The following is a 21,076-nucleotide window of genomic DNA, read 5'->3' on the forward strand; positions in this document are numbered from 1 at the left end:
ATTTTACACTTTACCACCTGGCAATATTTTAAGAGCCCAATAGCTAGTGGCTACCATGCTGGATAATGCTGCTCTAGAATTTCCTTCCATGCTTACCCATCGGTGTAGTGCAGCAGTCAGGCGAACTATAGTCCATGGCCCAAATATTGCTTGTCACCCAATTTCTGTATGGTCTAGAGCTAAGACTCAGTTTTATTTTTAAAAGACTAAAAAAAAAAAAAAAAAAAAAAAAAAAAAGAACTATGTGACTTGGAGCATATGCGGCCAATAAAACCTAAAATATTTACTATTTGGTTCTTGGTAGACAAAGCTTGGCAACCTTAGGTTTGGTGGAACAGAAGTGCTTGGGTTTATTCTGTGCATCTGCTGTGTTTATGAGTTCAGATTCTCCTTGTGTTTCGAGGAGCTTCACTTTTGCCACCTATGTCTACAAGAGATTGTAAGCATCCCTAGTGATCTCTGACTTCTCTTTGTATAATTACGTCTTTTTTGAATCAACCTAGCCAAAGCCTTGTGGTGGTGATTTTTTTCAAAGAACCAACTCGGTTCCGTTGATGTGTACTTTGTTTTGAAGTACGCTCTATATCCAGCATAGAAGCCTGCACAGGGCCTGCACTCACAGCTCAGATCAAGACCTGAGCTGAGATCAAGAGAAGGATGCTCAATCGAGCCACCCAGGTGCCCCTTTGTGCCATTTTTTTACTGTTTCATTTTTCCTCCACTCCAGTCCCTATTTTCTTCCTTCTGCTCACTTTGGGTTTAGTTTCCTCTTCTTTTTTTTTTTTTTAGGTTTTTTTTTAATTTTTATTTATGATAGAGAGAGAGAGAGAGAGAGAGGCGCAGAGACACAGGCAGAGGGAGAAGCAGGCTCCATGCACCAGGAGCCCGACGTGGGATTCGATCCCGGGTCTCCAGGATCGCGCCCTGGGCCAAAGGCAGGCGCCAAACCGCTGCGCCACCCAGGGATCCCTAGTTTCCTCTTCTTTTCTTGGTTTCCTGTCTTTTCAAATGTGTTTATTGCTCTTAGTATCCTTCTGAGCACTCCTTTCACGGCATCCCACACATCTTGATTTTCACTCCCATTTTCTAGAAACTAGTGGTTCCTAGTATATGATTTAATTTCTACATACTATTTTCCTCTCCTGTTAATTTCTAGTTGGATTCCATTGTGGTTAGAGAAGATCCAAGGGCTCCAGTGTTTTAGTTTTTTGATACTTGCTTTGTAGTCTACTGTATGGTCTACCCTGGAGAATGTTCTGTGTCCTGTTGCTGGTAGCGTTGTGTCTGTTAGGTTTACTTGCGTCTGCAGTGTTGTTGTTTTTTTTTGTTGTTAGTTTTTTAAATAGATTTTTTTAAAAATTTTATTTATTTATGATAGCACACACACACACACAGAGAGGCAGAGACACAGGCAGAGGGAGAAGCAGGCTCCATGCACCGGGAACCCGATGTGGGACTCGATCCCGGGTCTCCAGGATCACGCCCTGGGTCAAAGGCAGGCGCCAAACCGCTGTGCCACCTAGGGATCCCTTTAAATAGACTTTTATTTTTTAAGACAGAGTGCATGAGCAGAGGGAGGGACAAAGGAAGAATCTTTTTTAAAGATTTATTTTAGAGAGAGAAGGGGTGGGAGGAGAGACAGTGCACGAGCAGGGGGAAGGAAAGAAAAAAATCCTTAAGCTGACTTCTTGCTCAATGTGGAACCTGATTCAGGGCTCAACCCCACGACCTCAAGATCATGACCTGAGCGGAGCTCCAGAATCCGACACTTAACCAACTTAAGCGTCCCAGGTGCCTATTTTCTATTTTTCCACATCAATCTCCTGTCCAGATGTTCTATCCATTATTGAAAGTGGGGTAGCGAAACCTTTACTTGTGCCTGCAGAACTCACTCTATAGTTGTCAATATTCATGTATTTTGAGGTTTAGTGTGTATATAATTGGTATATGAATTTTATTAATAGATTTGTTTCCTGTAAGTTTTATACTTGAAGTCTGTTTTGTCTGATTAATGTAGCCATCCAGCTAATGGATGAGGAAGGAGTTCATATTTATAAAGATAGTTTCTTAATGGTTTTACCATGCGGATTATAACTGACGTCCTAAATTTGTAACAATCTAGTCCAAAATGATGCCAACCTAGAATCAGTAACAGAGACACTGCTCCTCCCTAGCTTTTAACTAATTCCTGCTTATCACTGTCACAGTTACAGCTTTATACGTGCCCATTAACACAGACTGATAATTTCTTATGCATTTATCTTTTAAGTCATGTAGGAAATAGGAGGGATTACAAACAAAAAGTGTATCACTGGCTTTTACATTTACCTCTGTGTAGTTACTGTTTCTTTATATGCCTTCAAATTATGATTGAGTGTCCTTTCATTTCAGCGTGAAGGACTCCCTTTGGCATTTCTTGTAAGGCAGGTCTGTTAACAAGCAACTCCTTTACCTTTTATTCAATAATGTCTTAAATTTCTTTCGTTTTTGAAGGACAGTTTTGACAGATGAATTCTTGATTGGCAGCCTTTTCTTTCAGCACTTTGTATCATTCCTCCCAGCTATGAGATCTCATAAACCCTTGTACCAACTTTTAGATATATCCTTAATGATAAAGTATGTCTGAGGCTCATCTATTTGAGAAGGGAATGCATTATTGAGGCTCAGTAAAATTCATTTGTTCAACAGACATTTCTTGACTGCCTACAATGTACATGGTGCTTATTGTTCAAAGGGATCAGGAGTCAGAGGTGAGCAAGCCAAAAAAGGTCATAGGATTCAAGAACTCAAACTCTAATGAAGAACGTAGACAATAAACCAGTGAACCAGTAGAAACTTGTTTTGGAAATGCTCCAGAAGCAAATGAGTAGTGATGTAACAGGGAGAGCTGCATCAAGATGCTTTAAACTTTATTCTCCTAAATACTCAAACTGAATCAAGGATTATGTACTGACACTTTGATGGGCAGCAAGAAAAAACTTGTCAGAGCTACCCTGACGCCAGAGTGGCAACCACTGGGAGACTGCACTCTTCAAAACTAGATTAAACAAACAAACAAACAAACAAAAACAGATTACAAAAAAAGCAGAGCTTGAAGGTTTTTAAAATTGAAATTGTGGAGCACAGGGAGTCTTTATTGTAAAGGGGATGGAGGTCAGATATAGAGGAGAAATGCTGACATGGGACTGACTCCCAGGCCAAAAATGGAAACCCTGGTTGAGAAGCATGATGCTGGGAACTTCGGGCAATTTTCAGGCAAGCAATGCCTAGCACTAGAAAAAAGAATCTGAATGAGTGCAAGATGCTAATGAAGTAATAGAGTGTGCTGAAGGCCCAGAAATAAAGGCCATGTTAAGACAAACTCTTAAAAAGTATAATATATGGTATTAGAAATTACAGAGGATAATCACATAGCATATACTTATAACCTTTTGATGGACTCATGGAGTACACGAACAGTTCTGTGTAAACTGGAAATTGCAGGCAATTTTTTAAAAGATTATTATTATTTTTAATTCATGAGAGACACAGAGATAGGCAGAGACACAGGCAGAGGGAGAAGCAGGCTCCATGAAGGGAGCAGTAAGATCCCGGGTCTCCAGGATCACGCCCCAGGCTGAAGGTGGCACTAAACCGCTGAGCCACTCGGGCTGCCCAATTACAGGCAATTTTATGACAAACTTTTGAGCACTAGTAAAAAGAAAAGGAGGCCAGGCCAAAGATAGAACATGCCACTAGTGACTTAAAATCTGGGATTTTATGGACCTCTCTCCACCCCAATTCCCAATTGTATTGTTTGTAAGGATAATTTTAAAACTGAAAGGGACAGAAGGGCTGAGATGCTGCCTCCATTCCCCTCACCACCGCCCCTGCACACACCAGAAGGGGAGTCACCTCTTCTGAAACCATGCCCTCATCCAGTTGCAGGAACGTTGATTCCTGCCCTGGTGTAGACAGCTGCTGATTCTGCCTGGTATCTATCTGGTCAACATACATGAGAGCCCCTGATGTTAAAATCTCTAGCCCCATTCTACCTGTGGGCCTTAGGCAAGTTCCAGGGTGGTTATAAGGCATGGTTGGCACTTGAGATATTTTCAATCCATCCTGCCAAGGGCAGAGTTCCCAGGATAGATTTTTGAACCAGTCAGAGAGACTCCATTCTGCAAAATGTGTGGAAATGTTTTGGAGACTTTTTCTACCTGGTAATGTAAGTCCTAAGTATGACAGGTCCTGACGTGGTCAGGAGCACTGTGTGCAGCCTCAGTATTAAAGCTACCCTAAGGAAGCACAAACTCAACGCAGATATTTTGAAGTTGTGGGAGCCTGGGTACACACAAGGCTAAAGCCAGTGATTCCTCTGCACAAGTCCATTTTTATCCTCCCCACCCCCATTCCCTTCGGCTACTTTGAATTAGGCTTTTGCTCCTTGAACCAGAGTCCTGACTGATACACTCTTCCCGTTTGCTTCTGTGGATCACCCCTACGTCCAGGCAGCATCCTGCATCTTGGCTGTGTTCACCCAAGGCCTGCCCAGTACTGCCTCTCCTGGGGCTTCTACTCTGTGTTATCTCTACCATGACCCTCACAAGTCCCTTAAAAAAAAAAAAAAAAAGATTTTATTTATTCATGAGACACACACAGAGAGGCAGACACAGGCAGAGGGAGAAGCAGGCTCCATGCAGGGAGCCCAATGTGAGGCTCGATCCTAGGACACTAGGATCACACCCTGAGCCAAAGGCAGGCACCCAACTGCTGAGCCACCCAGGCGTCCCACAGTCCTCTTCTTTATGGTCCCCTCACATCCTTCCCCCATCATACTCCTTCCCTTACCCTCTCCCTGCCCCTCCATTTATTTAGGATAGAACCCACCCACACCTGGGGTCTGAGGATACTGGTATTCAAGCCCTGAGGCAAACCACACGTAAGCCCTACTTTGACCCGACTCTGGATTCTTTGTCGGCCTTTGCAGGATCCTCCTCTGTGCTCTAACCCCCAGACTCTCCTTGAGTCTCCCCATACCTGTTTGAGCATTGGCCATTCCTCCCCCACGCACCAGGCCCTCCCATCCTCTCCCCCAGCTTCTCAACTCACTCCCATGGGCTCTAGTCCTTTCAACAAAAGGACCCACTCTTCTCTCCAGGACTGACCACCTGAGATGGCTTGGGCCCTTTCTGAGTCTAACTGATCCAACTCTTCCAGGACTCTATCACTGGCCCAGCCCCTCCCATAGTACACCATCTACTCTCTCTCCTCAAGCATCACCTCCTCAACCCTGCTGTGGGACCTCCAGGATCTGGCTGAGGTCCCGTATGCTGGCTCCATTCCTTCCTAAACAGGTGACGTGTGACCACTCAACAAAGTGCTGGGCTCACATGTGATTTTTTTTTTTAATTTTTTTTTTTATTTATTTATGATAGTCACAGAGAGAGAGAGAGAGAGAGAGGGAGAGAGAGGGGCAGAGACATAGGCAGAGGGAGAAGCAGGCTCCATACACCGGGAGCCCGACGTGGGATTCGATCCCGGGTCTCCAGGATCGCGCCCTGGGCCAAAGGCAGGCACCAAACCGCTGCGCCACCCAGGGATCCCCTCTCACATGTGATTTTTAATGTTAATTATTTTAGTGATCGTCTAGTGAAATTGCGTGGTGGTTTTTGTGTTTCAAGGAGATGGGATGTTGAGCTTGTTTCTACTTCCTCACTGGCCATTTGATCGTCTCTTGTTAAGTGCTTATTTAAGTCCCCTCACCCTTTAAAACAGATTTATTACTGACTTGGGGGATTCTGTTTGTTTTTTCTTTTTTTAAAAAATATTTTATTTATTCATGAGAGACACACAGAAAGAGGCAGAGACACAGTTAGAGGGAGAAGCAGGCTCCATGCAAGGAGCCCAACATGGGACTCAATCGATCCTTGGTCTCCAGGATCACACCCTGGGCTAAACACAGCGCTAAACCACTGAGCCACTGGGGCTGCCCTCTGTTTGTTTTCTATGTGAGTCCTTTATCAGGTGTGTGGAGGGTAACTATTACTCCTCCCTGTCTGCTTCCTACTTCTTTCAGTATTTATGGCATCACTTGATGAACAGAACTTTGGACTTTTAATCAAGTCCAACATACAAACTTTTTATTTGCTGTTTAGCTCTTCTGTGTCCTAAGAAACTGCCCACCCACCTAAGGCTGTGACGGTAATCTCCTATATTTTCTTCTACAAGTTTGACCATCTTTTCTAAACTCTTTGTAACCACAGGGGGTGTTCCTGTAGGAACTCACGGAGAACAGGGCTAATAGTAATGATGGTAAGAACAACAACAGCTAGTATTTATTGAACTTACACAATGTTCCAGATACACCTTCAGAGAGTTTACATGTACCAAACTCAGCACAACAGCAGTATTAGGTAGGTGTGATTGTCCCCATTTCACACATAACACATAGGGGTAACAAGTCATTTTCCCAATGTGTCACAAGAGTAAAGAGGTGGGATGGTGATGGTAACAGGGAGGGTGTGTACCACAGCAGGAGGCTTTCCCACATACGTTGCATTAACAGTTATTCCTTAGAACAAATCTGAAGTGAGACAAAGCTCAAATGGTAGGAGGCTTCTATGCACTCATTAAGCCAATTCAGGAAAAAAATTCTACACTGTGTATGTGTGATCACTAAGAAAAAGTGATTTCTCTATTCTCTAAATTTGCCTCGAGCATGACTATTCTGAGATGCTATAAGCGGAAGAGTGACCAGTGAAAGCTTTCTTATGTTAAATTGTATCATGGATTTTCCTTGTGCTGTGGCAGGAATGAATGTTGTATAGAAGCTTCTGCACCTTCTTTTTGTTCAAAAGGTTTTTCAGCAGTGTGAACTCTCTGATGTTCTCTAAGATGGTTCACATGGTTACATGCCTTCCCACATTCCTTACACTCGAAGGATTTCTCACCAGTGTGAATTTTTTGATGTTGTGTAAGTTGATGGCCATGACTAAAGGCCTTCCCACACTCTTTACATTCATAGGGTTTCTCTCCTGTATGAATCCTCTCATGTTTAACGAGGCTTGACCCATAGATGAAGGCCTTCCCACACTCCTTACATTTGTAAGGCGTTTCACCCGTGTGGATTCTCTCATGCTGGGTGAGGTGGTAGCCACAATTAAAGGCCTTCCCACATTCTGTGCACTTATATGGCTTCTCACCAGTATGAATTCTCTCATGTTTAACAAGGCTCGAACCCCAGCGAAAGGCCTTCCCACACTCCTTACATTCATGAGGTTTCTCACCAGTGTGGATTTTCTGATGCTGAGTGAGATAATTGACTCGAGTAAAGGCCTTCCCACATTCCTGGCATTCATAGGGCTTCTCACCAGTATGAATTCTCTTATGCTGAACAAGGCTCGAGCCACAGATAAAGGCCTTCCCACAGTCCTTACATTCGTAGGGTTTCTCACCACTATGAATTCTCTTGTGCTGAATTAGTTTATATACACGGCTAAAGGTCTTGCCACAGTCTTTGCATTCATAGTCTTTCTCCCCAGTGTGAAATCTCTGATGCTGAGTGAGCTCGTCACCACGTCTAAAGGCCTTCCCGCAGTCCTTACATTCATAGGGTTTCTCACCCGTATGGATTCTCTTATGAATGACGAGGCTTGAACCCCATCGAAAGGCCTTCCCACAGTCCTTACATTCATAGGGTTTCTCACCAGTGTGGATTTTCTGATGCTGAGTGAGTTGATTACCCCAACGAAAGGCCTTTTTACACTCCTTACATTCGTAGGGTTTCTCACCCGTGTGAATTTTCTGATGCTGAGTGAGTTGATAGCCACGACTAAAGGCTTTCCCACATTCCTTACATTCATAGGAATTCTCCCTAGTATGAAGTCTCTGATGTGGTCTAACAGAGGTATTTTCTCTACAAGTGGGCGTTTTTTCATAGTTGATTATCATTTGATTGAAACAGCTCTCTCGAGGGCCCTGTGGTCCTTCAAACTCACCTTCACACATCCAGTCAAGGCCGAGGGATTTACTTTTTCCATTTGAGTTCCATTTGGATAAATTTATTTCATAAATGCCCTTTTCTGTAGGTAAACTCTTGGTCCCATAGGGTGACTCCAAATCTGGAAAAAAAAACATTTTGTTTTCCTTTTAAGGAAAATTAAACCACAAAGCTAACCACAAACCAGAAACTTCTCTGATGGAAATAAAACTTCTCCAGGAGAATAAACATGAATCACTTAAGGCTCTCATTAAAAGTATGGGTCCACTTCTGGCACCACAATACTTAATGAGGAAACACTGCTAAAGTTAGATAAGAAGGAACTGCCTATTAGCCCCACCATTTCCTATCAGCTGACACAATTAAGCAGAAAGAAATCGGAGGGGCAAAGCTCATGAATAAAGATGAAAAAAAGAGTACAGTTTGCAGATGATGTGATGTGATGACATACCTGGAAAACCCAGGAATATCAAATATAGAACTAATGTGAAAGACAAGAATATATAGTTGGTTAGCTGGGTATAAAAATAACATTCTGAAATAATGTCAATCATATAATGAAAAGTAATTCTGGATAAAAAGACCCACCATCAAAGGAAATAAAAAGGACAATGTGAAGGATTAACTGTAACATACATGGTAAACGCCTGTACGGGAATATTTAGGTGGGATCTGACCATCTTGATGCTAACACCAAGAGGCTGCAAAACCCAGACTATGCTTAAATTCATGAGTTCATAATGATGCTAGAAAGTGTTAAACGATCAGCTGTGGAGCATGCTAGCCAACTAGCCCTTGATTATAAGAATAATTTTTCCTTTAAAAACCTTTTTATCCACTATGAAAAATTACTACATAACCAACTAGCAGATGGAGCACAGTTTCTCTGTAATGAATTAGTACAGTAACAAAAAAGCAATGATAGATCACTATAGCGAACATCCACTGAAGTGGATCTATGCACTGAGTGTCAGTGAGTGCTAACAGCACAAAAAGAGCCATAATGGGATAAAGTCTTAGGATGTTAGAACGTTGACAGTACCCGGGAAGAAGTATTAGCAAATATTAGATAAAAGGAAAAGAAAAGTACTCAAAGCTAGGATATCAACAAACTTGCAGGAGCTACAAGGGGCATGGGATCACGTCTACATCCCTGCTACTCAAGGCATGGTCCATGGACCAGGAGCATCAGCAACATGTGAAGCAGGAGCAAAAACAGAAGAAAACCGGTAGGAGGGGAATGGGGCAAAGATCAAGTTCATGGTGGTGACTTCTTCCCCAGAGGCCATGGACCTTTGTTAGGGAGCTTTCCAAACACCTCAGGTGCACCTGCTCCCTGCCTTGCCTGGCTGCTTGCTTCAGTGATGGCTTGTTCCAGCCAGACTGGCTGTCACTCTCCTCTGCACCTGTCCTTTCTCTCAGCCATCATGGCTCTTTCCCTTCCTCCCCAAAGTAGCAAATCACTTCTGACTTAGAAATGAGAGGTCCTGGGATCCTTGGATGGCTCAGCGGTTTAGTGCCTGCCTTCGGCCCAGGGTGTGATCCTGGAGTCCCAGGATTGAGTCCCATATCGGGCTTCCTGCATGGAGCCTGCTTCTCCCTCTGCCCGTGTCTCTGCCTTTCTTTCTCTGTGTCTCTCATGAATAAATAAATAAAATCTTAAAAAAAAAAAAAAAAAAAAAAAGAAATGAGAGGTCCTGCTTTCAGAAAGAAAAAAAAAAAAAAAGCCACATGATGTAGAACTTAAGAAAAAATAATTACATGCTCAAAAATTCCTTGATGGAAACTTAGTCAAATTTATTACAGGCCGAAAGTCAAAAGGATAAAATTTCAGAAAAGAAAAAGGATTAAGTAACAAGCAACGAGACAGGAAGGGTCTTATTTTAAACTTCTGAGCACCTTATCCGTAGAGGCAAGTACAAGAGGGTAGTGACAGTGTGGATTCTTGCTTCTGCCTCCCCTGTCCAACCAAGTCACTCTGTGCCTGAGTATACTCACCCACAAATTAGACACAGCAATTGTGCCTACCTCATAAACGTGTGGCAAGATGAAGTGTATTTACACATAGCCAAAGCTGGTATAGGGTGAGCACAACACTAGCCTTTACTGTTATGACTGTTACTTCTCTAACAGAAGAATAAGACATAGCCTGAGACGTTTAAAAGACATTGTCATCTAAAGTGTAACTCAGAATTCAGGAATTAAAACTTTCAACCTCACTTCAGGTACAATGAGCAACAAATGTATAATGCTTGTTTGGTTTTATGTGATTGCTGTTCTACATCAAACATGTGGCTGGTTTACTAGAGGAAGAAAAAATTCAACTTGTTCCCTGGAAGTCAGTCCTGGCATTCCTGGTAGAGGGTGCTGACATTCCCGGGGGCAGGCAACTCACCCAGGGAGACCAGGTTACTGTAGTTCTCCAACATCACGTCCCAGTACAGGTCCCTCTGCCTGGAGTCCAGGCACGCCCACTCCTCTTGAGAGAAGTCAATGGCTACGTCTGAGAATGTCACCAAACCCTGAGAACACAAACCCATACATCCTTGAGGAGATGGGACAGCACAGAAAGGGTTCTGCCCTGAGTAGGACTGGACACAGGAACAGACTACAGGCCTGTGAGGTGGGTAGGGTGCCGTGGGGACTATGACTGAGCAGAGCTCCTAATGTTCTTAAAGAGTCTTGCTGCTGCAGAGAAACCCCACATCCTGTGCAATGCTTGTTAATCCCAAGCCATCAGGATGTTTGAAACAATCCTGGGGTTCCTCCTGTTCACAAGCACAGGGCCTGCCATGGGCCTGCCTCATAACAGCTCGGCAAAGTGGACGCCTGTTGCACTCTCTCCATCAAGGCAAGGACAATGCTCAGGGTTTAGTTTCTGAAATGTGAAGTGAGATCTTTTATCTTTGAAACTAGGGTTTATGTGTCTGAATGTTCTCAAACCTCAAGTTCATCATTTTGCCCAGGTTTCAGGCAGTCTTCCTACATAATGACAAAAGCATCTTCTTATTCCATTGTAACGGTGACTTAAAGTTGTACACCCAAAGTATCTAAGATTTTCCCCAATTCTGAGGGCGTGTGATCACCTGGGACTTTTGTACACTGTGACCTTCTTCCCCATTACTACCCACCACCCCTGCCTTTTCTCTGCTCCTGATTTAGGATTTAGGTGTCTGACAATGTGGATGCACCAGGGAGGGATGGTGGGTCTGTTTGACAACAACATGCACCCTTTGGGTCCCCTGGTAGCATCATGGCCTCTCAGTCCTCAGGCTGTGACCACAGCCTTATCTATTCCCAAAGCCTCATGGAGCTCCAGCTCTAACCACCACTGACTTGGAGACCAACCAACACTAACATTGCCTCCTCTGCCTGGAAAAAACATCCATGGAGAATGGGGGGGCGGGGGTTAGTTTTTATGTGTGGTCAAATGGGATCACCATCTCCCCCTTATTAAAAGACAAATGTGACTCAAGGATTTCTCTCAAGTGGCTGTCCTCCTCACTGCTCCAGCATTACTCCTGATGGCAGGGTGTGTACACAGGAGACACTGAATCACTAGCTCAGTGAAGTGCGCATTAGGCACACAGGTGGGGATGGGGCTGCATGGCATCATCATTTGCCAGAACAGGAAGAACTGGGCAGTGGGTAATTACATGGGCCTCAGTTGGGCAGGAGGCTTCAGGGTAATTCATAAAAACAGCCATAGGACCTAAATATCATATTTTAAGGAAAGAGAAATACATACTTACGTGCGCCATAGTTTTAGAATCAAGAACTGATCAGTCCTCTTGAGGTTTCTTTTACCAAAGACACAAAATCCAGAGAAGCCAGAGATATATGAGAAAAAAAGAGGCATTACAATAAGTGCATCTTGGTCCCCCAATGATTTAATACAAGTTTCCTGCTCTTCCATTTTGTTTCCAATCCCCCACCCGTTGGCCGTTTCCTCCCCCCAATACACACACATCAATGTGATGCATCGGGGAGTATGAAGAGTCTGGACAAAAGGGAAGAGTTCTCCCTGAAGCCCTAAGAAACCCAGCTGCACACACAGAGAAGAGTTTTTGTTTTTGCCTTGAAATCAGACCTACTTTCAGCTGTTGTTTCTCAACACAACTTAAAATTTTTTTTAAAGTAGGTTCACCGCTGTGTGCACCAAAGGTGTAGCTGCCATCTGTCACATGATACTACCAGTACCACGGGACTATGATCCCTATGCTGTGCCTTTCCTCCCTGTGACTCCATAACTGGAAGCCTGAGCCTCCTGTTCCCTTTCACCTATTTTTCCCCCTCCCCTCTGGCAATTATGTTCATCTGTTCTCTGTATTTATGGGTTTGTTTCTGTTTTTGTTTGTTCATGTTTTATTAGATTCCACTATCAGTGAAGTCATATGGTATTTATCTTTCTCTTCTTTCATTTAGCATAATTCTCTAGGTGCATCCTTCTTGTTGCAATTGATAAGATCTTTTTTTTTGTCCTCAACTTCCAAAGGGTAATTGACATCATACCTGGTAGGAATGTCTTTGTTTTGGGTGCAGCTAGCCATTCCCAACCAGTTTTAGGGTGGGAACTGGCTACACCAAGACCAATCAGGTGATTTGGGATAGGTGCTCTGGGTCATGGGTATCAACTGACCTGGGTACTGAGATTAACATATAGACAACAGGTCAGTCATGTCTGGAGGATCAATCATTCTATCAGCTGTGCCTATGTGCTGAAGCCCCAGTGAAAACTCTGGGCCTCAAAACTTTGGTGAGCTTCCCTGTTTGGCGACAGTCTATATACATATTGTCCTATGTCAATGCTGATAGAGCATCCAGTCCTAACTTCAGGGAGAGACGAACTGGAAGCTCCATGTTGGGGATACTCCTAGACTTCAGCTTATGTGCTTGTTTCCCTGGTTGATGTTAATCTGCATCCTTTCCCTGTAATTACCTGGAACTGTGAGAAGAACAGCTCTTGGTGAGTTCTAGGAATCCTTCTAGCTTGAGGGTGGCTTTGAAAAGTCCTGACCTTGGATGTGGTGTCAGAACTGAGGATGATCTCGTGTGCATACTGTGCCCCCAAACCTCCCAGTCTGGCTAACTCTGGGCAGGGACATTGTGATCTGGACCTGAGATGGGGTTCATTTAGGGTGCATGGTCTTACTCGGAGCAACATCCTGCTCCTTCCAACCACACCATCCAGGATGAAGAGGGGGTGTACCATGCAAACCTGAACCTCTCCTGGCTTGTAGGGTGAGGTTGGTCAAGCATGGCAGATGGACAGGGTGGAGAAGGAAAGGCCCAGGTAACATTCAGCACCCTATGTCCATAAAAGCTCACTACAGCAATACATGCAGAGTACTGATGCAAAAGAGTAAAAGATTGTGAAACATTAAGTTGGAAGAATTCCTTACAAGACATGAATAACACTTCAGATACATGGTCAGCAAAGAAACCAGGATACAACAATACACTTGTAAAATTCTATATATAAGCATGTGTACACACACACACACATGATGCTTATATATATGATACACAGAGAAGACACACACACACAACATCAATAGAAAAAAAAAAAGATATAAAATAGAAACAGAGAAACAGAAAGAAAAAGCCTGGGAAGTTATAAATCCTTTGTGCAGCAAGAGTAAACAAAGCAGGTGTGAAACGGCAAGACTGGCCTTTGGCTGGATTTCCAGAAGGTCCGGGGGTCCCCAGTGTTCCCTGACAAGAGTGGCTCACTGCTTTGAAACAGTATCAATGATGTGGTTTATGCTGAATCCTTACTTTCCTCTGGGAGCCTGGAATTTTGGTATACGGCAGAGAGAGGGTGCCTCTGTGACTGACCTGTGATAAAAACCCTCGCTTCCTTGGCTCAGATGGGCTTCCCTGGTGGAAAAAGCGTCATGTATGTTGCTATAACTCACTGATGGAGGAATCAAGCATGTCCTGTGTGACTGCACCACGGGAGTGCTCTGGAAGTGTGTGCCTCATTTCCTCCCCATGTCGTCCATCCCATGCACCTGTCCCTCTGATGTGCTGTGTATCATTTCGCTGTAATAAATCCTGGCCTTGAACAGGACTACTTGTCAAATCCTGAGTACACACAGAGAATCACAGAACCTTGCCTCTGACACACTCTCTGACTTTGGTTTTCTTCAAGTATACCTCACTAGGGGTATAACAAAAGCCAGGCATTGGCTTGACATATATATGTATGTGTGTTTATTTCTTTCAAACTCATTAAATGATAGACTCTCAAAGAGAAACTTTAAAAGTCTTGAGATACCTTCGCAGTATTTTATGTACAACTTTTCTTTCCTTTTGCTTCCTAATATACCTAAACCAACTCTCTGACTCCTACCTATATCCACATATGTGAGGGCCAACTGGAAAAATGACTAAGATTCCAAGGGATGTCCTGTAGTACTGATGGCTGTCTTGGTGGGAGGATGAATGTGACTTCCGAGCTATCCTTCCAGCCATGGTGTCCTGTGGAATGCTAAACCACCTGACCCTGTTAGTCTTCACTTTGCATCAATATCATCAGAGAAAACACTTAAGATACAAAACGTAGGAAACAAATTCCATTTTACTCCACACAGAGCCCATGTGTTCAGAATTATCTGGTCGTGACCTGACAACAGTGGCCTCCTTCTCAGCACCCCTCACGGCATATCACCTAGAAGTCTCCACTGGCCTTGACCACAGGCTACCTTGAGCTCCCACTCAGTTTCCCTTTCCAGCTGAGACATAAACAATGTACGGGTAACAATGTCCTTTTAGTCGTTTGTTGTTCCCAATACTTGTATCATATTGTAGATACTTAACAAAAGCACCGTATTGATGCAAAATTCCACTTTTTGGAACTTATCCCAAGGAAACAGGTACAGAAGTGCACAAATATATGAGAATGTTCAAGGGATTTTTAAAAATTGGGACAGTTAAAAAACAATTTTTGAGATAATAGTAAATTCACCTGCAGTTGTAAGAAAGAACACAGAGGGATCCCATGTACCCTTTACCCAGCTGACCCCAACGGTAACACATCACAAATCTATAGTACAATATAACCACCAGGACATTGATACTGATGTAATCCATTAAGTTTATTCAGATTTTCCAGAGAATCATTTTAAAAAATGAAAAGAAAGCATAGAAATACCTGTGGCAAAGATAAATAAATTATGGTCTGCTACAGTGGCATCTAATGCACTTACTAATAATATTGATTTATACTATTTGAGAAAGAAGTTTATGCTGAATTACTAAGTGAAGAAGGTATTACTATACATTTAATAATGTAGGTGTAATTTGGGAAGAGAGGTCTTGGTGAAAGCAAGAATAAGGCTCTGTGGTTTGACTTTCAGGATGTGAATCTGAACTCTGTTACTAACCTCACACTGTCTGTTCCCCACAGGTAAGACTGGGGTAGAAACAGTACCTGCCAGGTAAGACTGAATCAACTATTAGAAAGATAATTTGAATAAAACACAGTAATATTAAGTTATTTAAGACAAGTTAGCTGTTATGATAGGAAACGATAACATTATACAAGTCTTAATGTGGGGGCACCTGGGTGGCTCAGTGGTTGAACATCTGCCTTCCACTTGGGTTATGATCCCAGTGTTTTGGGATCAAGTCCTGCACTGGGCTCCCTGCAGGGAGCCTGTGTCTCCCTCTGCCTAAGTCTCTGCCTCTCTTTCTGTCTCTCTCATGAATAAATAAAATCTTAAAAAACAAAAAAAAAAGAACACAACAACCACCCTTAATCTGTTTTTTTTTTTTTTTAATTTTTATTTATTTATGATAGTCACACACAGAGAGAGAGAGAGGCAGAGACACAGGCAGAGGGAGAAGCAGGCTCCATGCACCGGGAGCCCGACATGGGATTCGATCCCGGGTCTCCAGGATCACGCCCTGGGCCAAAGGCAGGCGCTAAACCGCTGCACCACCCAGGTTTCCCTTAATCTGTTTTTATAAAAGAAACTCAAGTCTGTTTTTCCTTTCTTATGCTAAAACATGTACTTCACACCTGCTATCTATATAATCCACACTAAAAACTTTCAGAGCCTCTTAAAAATGAAATTCTCTTAAATTAACATTAGCAAAAAAAAAAGAGTCTAGGACATGTAAGGAGGAAATGTTCCCTCTCCACCAGCAGAGAGGAAAAGACGTGATTCTACATGGAAAATCCAGCCCAAAGATTGCTTAAGTGGCTCAGCTGGTTACATGCCAGACTCTTGACTTTGGCTCAGGTCATGATCTCAGGGTTGCAAGACTGAACCCCGTGCCAGGCTCCATACTGGGTGTAGAGTCTGTTTAAGATTCTGTCTCCCTCTTCCTCTGCCTCTCCTCCCTGCTTGCACACTCTGTCAAAATAAAAAAATAATAATAATAAAATAAAATAAAATAAAATAATAAAATAAAATAAGATAAGATAAAATAAAATAAAGTAAAATAAAACAAACGATGTCAAATTGAGAACACTAGCAAGTGGCCAGATCTTGTATTCCATATGATATGGAAGATTTCTGTGAACACTTTAATTTTTTAGAAAAGATTTTATTTATTTATTCATGAGACACACAGAGAGAGAGGCAGAGTCACAGGCAGAGGGAGAAGCAGGCTCCCTGTGGGGAGCCTGATGCAGGACTCAATCCCAGGACCCTGGAATCATGACCTGAGCTGAAGGCAGATGCTCAACCACTGAGCCACCCAGGTGCCCCGAAAACTTTCATTTTTTTAAAAAAGCAGTCACTATACCCAATATGGGGTTCAAAGCCCCCGACTCTGAGATCAAGAGTTGCCTCCACTGACTGAGCCAACCAGGTACCTCTGTTACGTGATTGTTTTAAACTACTGTTGTCTTACGTTTTTCTCATGTATCTTATCTGCCCGAGAAAATGTTATAGTACAGCTCGTATTTGTAGTAAGTCAGGGATTATTGTCATGTTCTGTGAAAGAAAAAATCCTAGGAAGTCGGATTTTAAAAGTCTGTCTTTACTGATAATTTGTTCATGGGATTAGTTTCAAATGATGTCTTTCTAATCTTCTAAGGTGTAAATATGTGAGAGACTTTTTAAAAGTAAGATGAGGATCACTGGCACACATCTCTCTTCTCCACATGCAACTGGTATAATGTCACCCATAGCTGAGCTAGATTCCTCTATAAACTAAGATTTGAACAGTGTTTGGCTTAATTATGTGTCAATTAGCAGGATCCAATGCTCTGGAGTCAAAACCGCATACATATGATACATATGCATGGGGGTGGGTACTGGAAACATACATACCAAAATATTGACAGCAATTATCTCTGGATGATACAGCTATAGGTAATTTCAAGTTTCTTCTTTATGGGCTCCTTAGGAAACTGAACCTTTTGTAGCAGGCCTGTATTAAATCCATGATAAGAAATATAATTTAAGATAGTCTCAAATTTTAAAAAATTCAACAATGAACAATTCCATAGTTATGGAGGAGTGGGTACATTGCAGTCATCAGGGGAACTGTGGATGGATAGGCCTGTGGCAGGCAGGATAACTGTCTCCCAAATGTGTCCATATCCTAACCCTGGAGCTTGTGAATATATTACATTACACGGAAAAGGAGAGGTAGGCTGCAGGTGGACTTGGGGTCGCTCGTCATCTGACCTCAAGACAGGGAGGCAGCCTGCATTATGCCAGGTGGGCCAGTGTATTTTGCAGGGATCCTTATAAGCCAATGAGTAAATGAGAAGAAAGATGTGACCACCAAGGCTCAGAGTGACTAGGCTCTAGTGTGACAGGGCTTCTGGAACATGCAGTTGTCACTTGGGGAGACATGGTCTTTGAAAAACAGGAGTAACATCACAGTAGAGAAAACTGACAAACTACCTCAGCCAGATGATCAGGTTCACACTCAGCAATCATAAATCATGCTGACCGTTTATGTTCTTGCCATGACATGATGAAAGTAGCACTCTTCCACCCCCCAAACCATAAACCCAGTCCAATCACAAGAAAAGCATCAGGTTCCAAGAAAGGGGAATCCTACCAAATACCAGTACCTCTTAAAACCGTCAAGGTCATCAGAAACAAGGCAAGTCTGAGAAACTGTCACAGCCAAGAGGAGCATAAGGACACATGACAATGAAATGTAATGTGATCTCCGGGATGGCATCCTGGAACACATGAAGAATGTTATGTAAAAACTATGGAAATCTGAATAAAGCATGGACTTCAGTTAATAATAGCGTATCAAAATCAGTTCACCAGTTGTAAATAATGTCCTGTACTAATGGTAAGTTGTTAACAATAGGTAAAAATAGGAGACATCCATACTAAGTGTAAGTTGTTAACAATAGGGGACTGTGGGTGTGGGGTGCCTGTGACTTCTCCGTATTAACTGCAATTTTTTCTACAAATCTAAAATCATTCTAAAAATGATCAAGATCTATTAAAGAAGAAGACTATGGAACCATATGTGGCCCACAAAGGATGAACTGTTCAGTACACAACCTTTTAGAGAGAAAGTTTGCCGAATCCTGCTCTAGTTCCAGAATTCACACTCAACATCAAACTATGTGGTTCATACTGATACAAGTGAAGCAGTGAAGCAGAATGAAGCTGTCAGACTTCCACAAGACCTGGATGATACAACAGATTTCTATTTACTGATCACTGAAAAAACAAACCAACCAACCCTGCCTCTGACAAAGATCTTTGCTCAAACCCCCGTTTCTTTTATTTGTTAAAATGGCTCAATTTCTTTGAATTTTATCTTTTAAATTTGAAGTAGGCTCCACGGCCAAGGTGGGGCTGAACTCACACCCTGGGATCAAGAGTTGCTCACTCCAGAAGCACGTTTACTAAGAGTTGCACACACTGTGGACTGGGCCAGCCAGGCGCCCCCTCAAACCCCACTTTTAGAAGCATCACCAAGCTGCTTACTTGGTCACTGACTGGCCAAAACAATTAGACCTTCTCTGACCCACAATCTGCGAGTCAGGAGTCAGGCCTGTGGGAAAGATTGAGGATTCCTGGTGTTTGATTCCACCTTAGAATGAGTATCCTCCTGACTAAATCGCAGGCTAAAATAAAGCACAACAAGAACCTCCCCACCGCATTCTTCTGTTCTGTGCTCTGTGCATACACCTGCACATCCCCACCACATTTCTCAGGAAAGAATTAGTCACTGTTTGGAAGAACGTTTCAGGCCAAGAAAAGCAAATATTCTGAAGTCCTAGAAACACATTTACTCAACAAAGAGGTAACTCATCTGAACCTTGACTTTAAGATGTGTCACAAGTTGTCTTCCTCCTCAGGATGCTGGTTCTGGAGGATGGCTGGCCTGGGGGAAAGAAAGAAGGACACACTAGGGCCTTTCTGGAGCATAAGTTGGAGCAGAGAATACCCTCCAGGCCCACACACCTAACAAAAACCAATAGGGGGGGCGCCTGGATAGCTCAGTCGGTCAAGCATCTGCCTTCAGCTCAGGTCATGATCCCAGGGTCCTGGGAGAGAGCCCCATACTCGGCTCCCTGCTCTTTGGGGAGCCTGCTTCTCCCTCTCCTGCCCCTCCCCCGGCTTGCGCGCGCTTTCTGTATCAAATAAATAAAATCTTTTAAAAAGATAAGAAGAAAAACAGAAAACCAATCAGAAATAAGGGGGGGAGGAGGCGACTGGGATCTGAGTATCTCAACGCTTCTAGAGGACTAGGCTGCAAGAAGTGGGGTCCTGAAACCAGCGCGGAAGAAGGGCGCTTCTGGTCCTGAACCGGCCACCTCGGGGTTGTGACTGCGCCCCTCCTGCTGGCTACTTTCTCTGCGGGGTCGGGCCCTGCCCTACCCTGCCCTGCCCTCCCTCCCGGCCACTGGCCCTGCGCCGGCCCGCGAGGCCGGAGAAAGCAGCCGCGACCTCAGACCGCAGGGTGCTCCCTGACCCGGTGCCCCCATCCCGCCCGCCGTCACCCCCGCGGCGGCGCAGGAGCCCCTCCCACCGCCGCGCAGTCTCCGCCGGCCGTGCCGCCCCGCCCCCACACGCTCCCCGAAGTGCGTCACAGCCACCGAGCCGGGGCCTGCCCCCTCCCCGGGGTCCCCGGGCCCCGACACCCCCGCGCAGCCCCGTAGCCCCGCACTTCTCTCCGCGGCCGCGGGCCCGGGCTCCGCGTCGGGCCTCCTCGGGCGGAGCACCCTCCCGGCCGCCCTCCACCGACCACAGCGCGCGCGGATTCCCTCCCGGGAGGCCAGCCACTCACCGCTCGGGGCCCCACGACCCGCCGGATGTCGGGAGGCGGCACAAGGCACTAAATCAACTCGGGACCAGGGCCGCGGGATGCCGAGCCCAGACAATCCTCGGCGCAGTAAGCGTCTCCCCGCAGGCGCCTCGCTGCGCTCCGACTCCGCGGAGGGGGCGGTGCACGGCGCCTCTGGGTAATGTAGTCCAGCAGCTCGGGAATACACGGAGCTGGGCGCGGGGTGGTCCACTTTCCCAGCATACAACAGTACACGGTCTCCAAGGAGCTGTGCTCACAGACTCCTGGGAAATGTAGTTCAGAGCAAACATTCGCGCAGGGATGGGAGGGGGGACCCGTTCCCAACATGCATTTGGGTCCCTTACATAAGGGTGGTAGTCATCTGTGATGTTACTCACTGCTAAGTGGTTGATTTTAGCGTGATTGCGACTTTTCCCTCGGATCGTAATTTATTAAAAACAAAACAAGCCGTTTTTTTCTAATTCTGACATTCCTTGTACATCCATTAACTAGACTATTTCAATAACTTAAGGCTTTCCCTTATAAAGTGGGGCTATGTTTCCACTCCAGGATTGATCTCTTGTAAAGGCAGCAGGTTTGTCTCTTTAACACTTTCTAGGGCAGTCCCGGTGGCCCAGCGGTTTAGCACCGCCTTCAGCCCGGAGCGTGATCCTGGAGACCCGGTATCGAGTCCCACGTTGGGCTCCCTGCATAGAGCCTACTTCTCCCTCTGTGTCTCTGCCCCCCCCTCTCTCTCTCTGTGCCTCTCATAATAAATAAAATAAAATCTCTAAAGAAAAAAACACTTTCTAGAGTAATCAGTCGTTCTAAAAACTACCTTGAATGATGATCGGTTACTTTTGGCTT

At 44.3% G+C, this 21,076-nt stretch overlaps 2 protein-coding genes across 9 annotated transcripts in view; one reads left to right on the forward strand and one right to left on the reverse strand.

Annotated features, from left to right (window-relative positions):
* LOC100683471 (cationic amino acid transporter 3-like) overlaps positions 1 to 21,076 on the forward strand; it is a 42,438-nt gene that overhangs the window by 21,235 nt on the left and 127 nt on the right. Inside the window, exons 10-11 of one of the 8 annotated variants that reach the window (XM_038527910.1) lie at positions 15,393 to 15,423; positions 18,408 to 19,468. In XM_038527910.1, coding sequence (XP_038383838.1) covers positions 15,393 to 15,423; positions 18,408 to 18,570 — 194 coding nt within the window. In that variant the 3' untranslated portion in view covers positions 18,571 to 19,468. Of the gene's footprint in view, positions 1 to 15,392; positions 15,441 to 18,407; positions 19,469 to 21,076 lie in introns of those variants that run through there. The other 7 variants (XM_038527905.1, XM_038527909.1, XM_038527908.1 and 4 more) reach the window with 7 other exon arrangements.
* Positions 6,290 to 20,316, reverse strand: ZNF331 (zinc finger protein 331). Its single transcript, NM_001003331.2, is given in 6 exon segments — positions 6,290 to 8,102; positions 10,377 to 10,503; positions 11,734 to 11,781; positions 17,269 to 17,368; positions 19,241 to 19,306; positions 20,213 to 20,316. Coding segments are annotated over 3 exon segments (1,473 nt in total). The 5' UTR covers positions 11,743 to 11,781; positions 17,269 to 17,368; positions 19,241 to 19,306; positions 20,213 to 20,316; the 3' UTR covers positions 6,290 to 6,765.

Source organism: Canis lupus, chromosome 1, assembly GCF_011100685.1.
Source record: "Canis lupus familiaris isolate Mischka breed German Shepherd chromosome 1, alternate assembly UU_Cfam_GSD_1.0, whole genome shotgun sequence".
NCBI lineage: Eukaryota > Metazoa > Chordata > Mammalia > Carnivora > Canidae > Canis > Canis lupus.